Source organism: Dicentrarchus labrax, unplaced genomic scaffold (assembly GCF_905237075.1).
Source record: "Dicentrarchus labrax unplaced genomic scaffold, dlabrax2021, whole genome shotgun sequence".
NCBI classification, from domain to species: domain Eukaryota; kingdom Metazoa; phylum Chordata; class Actinopteri; family Moronidae; genus Dicentrarchus; species Dicentrarchus labrax.
In genome coordinates this window covers 17740424-17750501 of record NW_026136724.1, presented here as the reverse complement: position 1 = coordinate 17750501, position 10078 = coordinate 17740424, and the positions used below count along the sequence as shown (strand labels likewise).

Below are 10078 nucleotides of genomic sequence, written 5' to 3'. Positions count from 1 at the left end.
TGCACACTTCCTGCTGTTATTGTTCACTTTTTATTAGTTTTATGCAGTGAATATAACATGAAATATCCATAAAATCTATAATTTAGTCATCAATGATAGAAAAGAAAAAGGGAAAACCTCTGCTGAGTGCAATAATAAATCAATCAGTGTGTTTCAGCCAGAATCTACAAATATGTGACCTAATGAAGCCATATTCACACAGCCAGGGGTCTTTGCCCGGCTGGTCCCCCCCCTCTCTCTCTCTCTCTCTCTCTCTCTCTCCACGCCTCCTCTCTGCGCTCCTCCCCTCTCCAAAGCAACTCCTCCTCCTCCTCCTCCTCCTCCTGTTCTCAGAGCCATCGACGAAAGTTCACAGCAGACTTCGCACTTTTTTACAGCCGTCGGATTTCTCTTTTCATACGGAGCGATGCTGTGAGTGGCCCCCCGCACGAATCCCGCATGTGAAGCTGTTTCTGCGGGAAGATGCGTTCCAGTTCGTAGCCAAACGGTAGGAAATAACAGCGCTCTGCTTTCCTTCTTTTTGTCCCTCGTCTGGTTTCCGTGGGCATGAAAACAATCACGGCCTGAGTGCTTCTTTTTATATATTTATTATTTGAGTCTTCTGTAGGCGAGTGTCAGCGTCTTTTCTTACCATTAAAAGTGTAATAACGCGTGTTTTGGTTCAGTTTTTATTTGTGCGCAAACTTTGGTGAAAACCGCAAAACTGAAGTTCAGTCTAGTGACGTCACGTTGAGAGGAGAAAGAAGACACTGAGTGATAATAATACAAACAATAACAATAACAAATAATGTTAGTTATGTGCTCTATTGGACACTAAAATCAATGTTAATACAAAAAACCCCATTTTAAATCAAATCTAATACTGTTAGTGATAGTAACGGAGTACTTTTACTCAAGTATTGTGCTTAAGTACATAAGATAAGATGTTCCTTTATTGATCCTCCTTAGGAGAAATTCAAAATATATACATGTATGAGTATTTCCATTATAAGCAACTTTCTGTTTATACTTCACTGTGTCTCTAAGGCAAATTATTTAACGTTTTACTGCACTACATTTGTAGCTTTAGTAACCATGTATCCTAAAGTATTTTAAAGTTTTAAAACTGTTAAACTGAAGTATGTGTTGTTTCTTTATGGGCTAAGAAAACTGTCCTACTTCTTAAACTTTAAATAAACTTTTTAGAAAACCCCTCTTGAATTAGCTGGAAAATACTGGAAAACAGAGCCCTTACAGGACAGTGCTACACGCATGTGATATTATAGAGTATGATGCATTGTTGGAGATTAAACTAACAGTATATAAAGTAGGGCTGCACGATATGATTAAAAAAACCCTCTATATTTCTATTAGTTTTCACTGAAAAAAAAGATTGAAATGATGATGTGAAATATGTTCTCTTGAATCTGATTTGTAGAATCTCAGCAGAACTACAGTACTTCATTAAAAAGCTGTTTTGTCACACATTTGACCTTTTTTATCCAGAAATTGCAGCTTCCTGCAACATACACATTAATGCAGCTGTGATAATAATCCATAAACATCATATATAACAGTAAAACACTGACAGGGACCATTTTACTGCACAATGAGTACTTTAAACTCTAAATTTTGCTGATGAATTAGACTGTTGGATAAAACTAACAATTTGAAACAGTGATGGACATTTTTTATGTGAAGTGTATGTCTGTTTACCAACATTATTGTCAGAATCAAGACACTTAATCTCAGATTGTGTAGTTTGTGGATAATTAAAGCATTTCCTGCACATTTGTGAGTAACTCCACCTCCCAGTCCTGTGCTTTTACTTTTTATTTTGCTGGTGAGTGACCAAAGAAGGCACCCTCAATAGTCTTGTTTCATCTGTAAACCTAAAGTATCACTTTAAATGACGGCTCGTACTGTATGTTTTTTATGTTTTTAAATGTTTGTGCATACTGTTGTGTTACAGGTCAACCACCAGAGCGTCTCCGTTCTCCTGCTTCTCCCCCTGAAGTGGTAAGTTAGTCTCCTCCTGGTTGTGATGTGGTTTCAGAATGACTCTCCAGGGAAGTGGTTTACAGTCAGCGTGATGTAATAGAGGGGTCGGTGAACTACGAGCTCCAAAAGATAAAAGAAAACCCTTATTAATGTATGCCTTCAACCCTGGCTAGTTATTATGGTGTGTGACGTGGTTTTATATCGTTCATTGAAGGTTCCCACACGCCCTGGAAAACCTGGAGGTTTAGAGACCAGTCATGGAAACACCTGGAAGTTGATTATAGTTACTAAATATCCTGGAATCTATGTTGTCCTGTAAAAATGTAACTGTATTTTAGCCCCGCACTCAGGTCGCCTGTGTGAAAACTGTAGTCAAATCCATAAAGTGTCCTGTAAACATTGACCACCTACCTGTAATGAATCACTTTGTCATGAACCCTGTATCATTGAAAAAGGAAAAACTGGGTAAACTGGGTAAATTATATGACCATTTGTAAGCAAGTGCTGCCCTGTATTGTCAAGAAAACTCCTGGAAAAATCCTGGAAAGGTCCTGGAAGAGGATTTCTTGAGAAGAGTGGGAGGCCTGTTATTCATCCCTGCACGACGTTTGACTAACAGACAATAATATGTTTGAATAATCTCCGATGTGAATGAAAGAGACGTAATCATTAAGTTATGTCGTCTTTTCGTTGTTTCTTGCAGTGCCTTTCGGTTCAGTCATGGCTCGTGGTTGCATCTGCTGCGTCAAATACATGCTCTTCCTCTTCAACCTCCTCTTCTGGGTAAATACTCCACACACTGAGTCACAAAATGTTCTTATTAGATGTCACCGTGAATCAGAAGTAAGACCAAAACACGGCGAGCGCTTGGTTATCGTTAAATCGGCAGGAAGTGTCTGAGTTTCCTGTGTGTGTTTCAGCTGGGTGGGTGTGGATTGTTGGGTGTCGGCGTGTGGCTGTCGGTGTCTCAGGGCAGCTTCGCCACCCTGTCGCCCTCCTTCCCGTCGCTCTCCGCCGCCAACCTCATCATCACCCTCGGCACGGTCGTCATGGTGACGGGTTTCCTGGGTTGCCTGGGTGCCATCAAGGAGAACAAGTGCCTGCTGCTCAGTGTGAGTATACTACAATACCCATCATGCATCGCGTGGGTTGTTGAGATATCAGTTCATGTTCTGTTGGAATTTTAAATGTTGGAGCCGCTAACAAGTTCATTTTCAATAATTAAGTGGATTTCTTAGTAGGGAGCTCATATTTTTTGGTTTTTCCATCGACATAAATGCAACTTTAGTGTATCCTGCATGTTTCTTTTGACGTTCAAGCCTTTCAATCTTCTTTTTCTCTTTATTTTCTTCAGTTTTTCATCGTTCTGTTGATCATCCTCCTGGCCGAACTTATCCTCCTCATCCTGTTCTTTGTCTACACCGACAAGGTGAGACAGTGTAAAGGAACGTATTCATATTTATTAACGATCCTCTACTGCTGTAGGTGAAGTGTGCCTACATATCCCACAATCCACCTCTTCACTTCTGTTTGCCCAGGTGAGTGAAAATGCCAGACGGGACCTGAAGGAAGGGCTGGTGCTGTACAACACAGACAACAATGCCGGGCTGAGGGATGCATGGAACACCATACAGGGAGAGGTATAACACACACACACACACACACACACACACACACACACACACACACACACATACACATATGTCACACATAAAGTCCCAAACCTGTTTTTTTATTGTACTTTATGTAGTTATTTCTTGGCATTTCTTTTTGGTTTTTAATTGTATGAACTTTTAATCCAACTTTAAGTTTAAGACTGTTTTCCTCTCTCCCTCCTGTGCACCAGTGGCGATGTTGTGGAGTGACGAACCACAACGACTGGTACGCGGCCCTGCATGAAAACGTGGTTCCTGACCGCTGCTGCCAGCAGTTTTACCAGGGCTGTGGACGCAACTCCTCCAATACCTTCTGGACACGGGTCAGTGTGCGTCTGCGTGGTTATAAAAGTCTCAAAGAGTTTGCTGATACTACAGTCGAGAGTGGAATCAATTTTGGCAAGAAAGCCCAATAAGCATATTCCCCAAAAGGTCAAACTGTATACAATAACCTCACACTCAACTTTAGTAATTTATGAGCATTCATTGCAAGTGGACAAACTTGGTTGGTTGAGGTACTACTACTACTACTACTACTACTACTACTAATAATAATAATAATAATAATAATAATAGCTTTATTTATATAGCACCTTTCTATAAACATAGTTTACAAAGTGTTTGACGGACACAGCTAAATGTTACAAAATAACTGAAACAAGTAGTTGTAACTGGATTACTAAAATTCATCAGTGTATATTCTTTACATCAAAGCTTCCTTTAATCCATATAACTGTATACAGCCATACAGCGCACTCTGTTTTGGATGATTCTTACTGAAAACAACGCGCTTTGGAAGAGAGTGTGAAAAGTGAGTTGCTGCAGATGAAGTGTAGAGGGCAGCTGTCAGTCAGGCTTGGAAATGGCAGGCGGACAGACAGAGTGGCCCTGAAGTTAGAGGGTCCGGCAGCTTCCCTTCAGTCTGCTGTATGGGAGCGTTACACATTTAATGCTGCTTATGAAAATGATGGGGAAAAAACGGTAATATAACGGTTTATATAAAAACAACAAAGCAGTATTGTTTTTGTTCTAATTAGAAAAACTATACATTTAATTAAGATTTGACATAGAACCTGTGTTTATGTTCCTTACGTTAAAAAAGCAAGAGTTGCAGAGTCTGAGTACTGTTCTTTCTCCCCCCCCCCTAATTCCTGTCGATGTGTGTTTTCAGGGCTGCTATGAGAAGGTAGAGGAGTGGCTGGATGACAACAAACACCTTCTGGGAACCATTGCCATGTGTGTGTTGGTCATACAGGTGAGCAGCTCTTTATGTAGCATGTATCCGAACTCAAACAGCACTCTTTTATTTGTTTTTAACCCCTTTTTTTGGTTTGTTTTCCAGCTCCTTGGTATGGCTTTCTCTATGACGCTTTACCAACAGATCCACCGAGCGGGGAAGAAGTATGAAGCCTGAGTGGATTAACGCAGTTGTACTGTTAATACTGGGTACATAAAGTATATCACCGCCATATCTGTTACTCTCACCTTATGTTTATAGTTAAAAAGCCAGTTATTATGTGTGCCACTACAGCCTTTTAGCTCACACTGCTTCATTTATCCACCCATTTATTATTGTGAATAGAGACTGAACTAGTTTTTCTTACGATTTGCTTTTTTAAATCACACTATAATGCGTGTTTTTATGTAAAATATTTGTGAGGAGGACCGGAGAGAAGAGGCTGTTTAAAGCCGTTGCCTGTGGAAAAGTCTAATGTATGGATCCATTTAGATAAAAACAAGCTTTGTGTACTAATGTGTTCAATAAAAGGACTCTTCACAAACTGTGTGAGGTGAGTTTGTTTCTGGTATCTGTTTTCTGCCTGAGTGTCAGACACCAGCTCTGTGATTATACAGATAAAAACAGGGTGAGCACCGGGTCAGATCAAACTCTTAACAAAGGTTGAATTATGTCAATCAATAAACTGTTTGATCTCCTGAGGTGTGAAATACTTGACCTGTTTCTGAGGTGATAATCAAATTCCTCTGCTTTCTGTAGTCACTGAATAACTGATGACTTAAATTAAGTTTGGGAAACGAGGTTGTTCACAATTTGGGTTAATTGTACAATTTATTAGTGCTGTAATATTATTGATGCATTTAATGTAATATGAAATATCCATAAAATATGTCCTTTAATGAGGGGATATCTGTACTCAAAAATGTAAAGGCTACATACAGAGTTTCCAGCTGAAGAGGAGTATTGAATGCTACACTACTCCCTCGCAGGCTTGGAGAGTAACAGATTACATGTAACATATTTAATTCCATTACATTTATCTGTTGTTTTAAAGAATATTTAAAAGTCAACTAATTGATATTTGGTGTTGAGGTAATCCAAAAGTAATGGAAAGTAATACAGTTACATTAATACTGTGATACTTGGATTAGGCTATTACTGACTACATTTTATTACATATAATTATATGGGATTACATTGTCGGGATTACAATGTAGAGAGGAGAGAAAACAACAGCAATGACGCCAGATCCAGAGATTTTTAAAGTGCTTCAGGAGCCATATATATGCACTTTCTGATTCAACCACTAGGGGGAGTTAAGCTTTTCTTTGTGTGTATTGGTTACAGGTGAGCACTGTTATTGATTAGATCAGTGTCAGTTAGTAGATGGAGGGGAGCAGTTCTTACCAAAAGCCTGCAACTGCATCTCATGTAAGTTTATATTTTTAATCAAAGTCATTACAGGAGTATTTAACAAACATAAAAACGTAAGGTTAGTTGTCACATACCATAACAATCTGTGTTTTTATATATTTAAACCTAAAACCAGCGTCGACCATTAATCTGCCAATGGCGGGAAAAACTGCATTATGCATTATTTAACCAACACAAAATAACAGCTTTATTTTCTCAGTCAGGTTTTTGAGGTTCCTGCTTCATCTTTTATGTTTTATTGTTGGTTTTAGGCTTGCACCATCCACCGTTGAACGCTGACAGATTCAAATATCTGCAATAAATCAAGTTACAATACTGAACTTCTATTGAAACTGTTTCCATTCTGCTGTATGTTGGAGGCTGCAGTCTGTGTTGCTGTTGCATTGTGTTGCATTATACAGAAAAGAGAAATGTCCATGGGGTGGCATGGAGACTTTAAAGGGGGCAGAAATAAGGCTGATTTAATTTGGCGGATGGTTAAGCGACTGACACACACTGGCCAGGTTTTTCCACTTAACTTAATTGCATCTCAGCTTCAGGCAGCTTGTAACATAAAGGGAACACAGGGCCAAGGCTCTCAAACAACCTCATGTATTGATATCTGCTTGGAAAAAGCCCCCAAATGAAGATATTTTAACTCAAAAACACAACATTATTAGTAAAGCATAGATTAAAAATATCTAAATGTTGTTTTATTTCCAGACATTTTTCCAAATACATGACTTTTTTATTGAATTTAAGACGATCACTTAGTCTAAAATTTGAGCATAACAGATAATTAAATTAGTTTTTTGTTTTGCAACTTGTAATCTTAAATTAATCTAAATGAATGTGTTAAATTTGACAGCCTTTGACACCAGATCTGCCCCGTTATACAGAGAGGTGTTTCTGTCTACCCTTATTCTTATAAATGGGAAGAAAAAAATAATAGAAACACCATGTCAGCATTGTTAATTCTTTAAACAAATCATTCAAAATTGTGACAACACAGTCAGTTGGGTGAGTTCATAAACCTTTAAATATTTGTGTCATAGAAAATCAATAATAAATAGTGTTGATTTTTTGGGATAATCTATAAATCTATTGTCTTTATCGGCATGGACAATTCCTGTCCTCAACCTGGCAGCATTAGTGACAGATAATATTTACTGTAAGGAGACCTTTTAACTGCAACAGGAGAGGAGGAATATTGTGGGACACATTTAACTGCACTGCACTGTTTTCACCACACGAGGTCACTGTGCAACCAGAAAGTCAATGAACTGCGCAGACTTTTCTTCAATAAGAAAAGTTTCAATTTCACTTTATTATACCTTTATTTTGGATGTAGGTTAATTTCTAGCAGGATGTTAACCTCTTTAAGAACTTCTTTCTGTCTTTATCCTGTTTTTTTTCCTAATTTAATGGCAGTTTCATTGACTTTAGACATACATGAGTTGTGCTATATCACTCTATTCGTTCATTATGAGCTCTGTTAAACAGCAGTGGGTGTCTCTATTAATAGACGTCATTTGTTGCCTTTCTGTGCTGATGGACACAGTTGTCCCTTGCCACCAGCAACCCAGAGTGCCTTGATTATGCTGGAGCCACCTGCTGTCCTCATGTTGTGCACAGGCATGTTTCAGTGAGACAAGCCATGGGACATTCTCATAGGCATTAAGATTTGTTTTTTGGTCCTCTAAGGCCACAATTAGCCTATCTTCACACAGTTGGAGCTCCAGAAGATTTATATTACCGAAATCTAACCCCAGGAGATAATGTGTTATCTACCCACACACACACACACACACACACACACACACACGTAGAGCAGAATAACGGCAGCAGCTTTATCCTAAAGAGGCGAATGGAGCAGTTTAATTGGGATTCTCAGACACAGCGGAGCGCCTGTCTCTCCCCATCAGTTATCTCATCCTCTAAAAACTGCGTTGGTCCTTTTCCACTGATAACTCAAGACTTGGGAACATACATTCTTGACATCAGCATTTAAATGTTGCCGCGTGGGGGCAATTGCACTTTAATCCACTCAGCACTGAAAGCAGAAAGCCTCCAATAGAAAGAATGTTTTAATTACATTCCGAAGTGGAGACGAGGCCGGAGCAGTAAAGCCCATCTTGCGCGTCATTGTTCTTACCGGAGGTCTTTTTGTGGTGGTTAGGGTTGCCTTTCTTTACAGAAATAACTGATAGTGTACAAATAACATTAGACTTTATTTAAAATGCACTGAGTGACCGTTGTAGCAGAGCCAGACTCTGTAAACATTCAGGGCTTAGACCAAACCTAGCAGGGTCCAGAGGGCAGCTATATGCACTATTCTTTAAGCCATCTGAGATAATATAATGCTGAGGGGGCTGCACGATATGGTAGAAACATTAAATAGCAATTGTTTTGACAGATATTATGATTGCGATATGATTCACGATTAGTTAGAATGATAATTTTTGCATCACAATTTTCATTTTTATGATTAAAATCATGATGTGAGATTTTTTGGGGGGGTCTGTATCAAATAAACATGTTTTCTTAAATCTGGAGAACAAGATTTATAGGCCAAGGCCTCCCCTCAGAGCTACAGTATTTCGTTATAATGCTGCGACTTGCATATCGCACTTGGCCATATTGCGATTTCAATAATATTTAGATTAACTGTGCAGTCCTAATACTACCTAAAAATGTATACATCATTTGGGATATAAATCCTCCTGTTGAGCCTGCATCCTATTTTGTTCTATCCTATTCTGAAACCAGAACACAACAAATGTTCAGGATGACTCATGTTCACTCCCACCACCTAAAAAGAGCCAAAAAGGGACTTATGTGATTATTTTTAAGTTACATAACATAGTAGGAATTTGTTGTAAACAGCATTACTCATCTTGAGGGCTATTTTTGTTAAACTATGTTGGGGTTCCACATACTGTATAACCGTAATACAACTTTTGCTTCATTGATTTTCCAGCCAGAGATGCACAGAGGGGAAATGACACAAAATTGATGTTATTTTAAAAGCTTAAAAGATTTGTGGCTTTTGAGAAAACATTTCGGGGCTGCAGCCCCAGAAGCCGCCCCCACACTCCATCCCCTGATAATAACTATACATGTTTACTTAAAGTGCTCTAGTGCAGATATAAAGGCAGATAAACACAATGAAATAAGACAGACGGATGAGAAATGAGCTTATAATCCTCCGTTTATTTGCAGAGACTAAGAGCGTAGTTTTCTAACACAGAAATAACATCTCAGTGTGGTAATGCTATAGGAAAATGTGACAGCTGTAACTTCCTGTCATTAAAATCCTCACCGGCTTTAAGAGATTGGAATGCTTTGTTAATGGAAGTTCTTAAACACTGCATGCCTGCCGCAGTGGCTTTTGAACTATCACCACAGGTTAGCTAGTTTCCTAAAATTTCAAATGTTATGGTACATTTTTCTCTCTTTATCCTCCATATTTCTGCTTCCACATCCCTGACTCTTGTGCGCTCTTGTAGCTCTTTAAAAGTACGGATGTTATTTGTCCTGGATGACACTGTGTTACTTTGTGGGACTGGAAAACACAAGCATGTGTGTGCATCTGTTGTGTATCTGAAATAGTCTCTCATCTTGTCCTTACAAAGGAATGAGGAGGGCTGCAGGGTCAGAGTAGAGAGCGGTAGGGGGGTCTATCGGGGATAAGTGGGGGGCGTATGTGGCTGACAAGACTTGGTGAGGAGAAAATAGACTATTCCATCTGTCTCAAAATCCGCCCTGCTGCTGACCTACACTCCGGAGACTT

At 39.1% G+C, this 10078-nt stretch overlaps 1 protein-coding gene across 1 annotated transcript; it reads left to right on the top strand.

The window, feature by feature from the left end:
* The first annotated feature begins 308 nt into the window (after positions 1 to 308).
* Positions 309 to 5416, top strand: LOC127359172 (tetraspanin-9). The gene is made up of 9 exons (XM_051393006.1): positions 309 to 487; positions 1952 to 1998; positions 2684 to 2763; positions 2901 to 3092; positions 3335 to 3409; positions 3519 to 3620; positions 3827 to 3958; positions 4807 to 4890; positions 4978 to 5416. The coding sequence occupies exons 3-9, from the start codon at positions 2701 to 2703 to the stop codon at positions 5047 to 5049; spliced, it is 720 nt and encodes a 239-aa protein (XP_051248966.1). The 5' UTR covers positions 309 to 487; positions 1952 to 1998; positions 2684 to 2700; the 3' UTR covers positions 5050 to 5416.
* Positions 5417 to 10078: the final 4662 nt, after the last annotated feature.

What these genes read in the sequence shown, in the direction of transcription:
- LOC127359172 (XM_051393006.1), top strand. Translation starts at nt 2,701, where the DNA reads ATGGCTCGTGGTTGCATCTGCTGCGTCAAATACATGCTCTTCCTCTTC. An exon ending in ACAAGTGCCTGCTGCTCAGT is followed by an intron (nt 3,093 to 3,334) that starts GTGAGTATACTA and finishes TATTTTCTTCAG; the next exon opens with TTTTTCATCGTTCTGTTGAT. An exon ending in TCTTTGTCTACACCGACAAG is followed by an intron (nt 3,410 to 3,518) that starts GTGAGACAGTGT and finishes CTGTTTGCCCAG; the next exon opens with GTGAGTGAAAATGCCAGACG.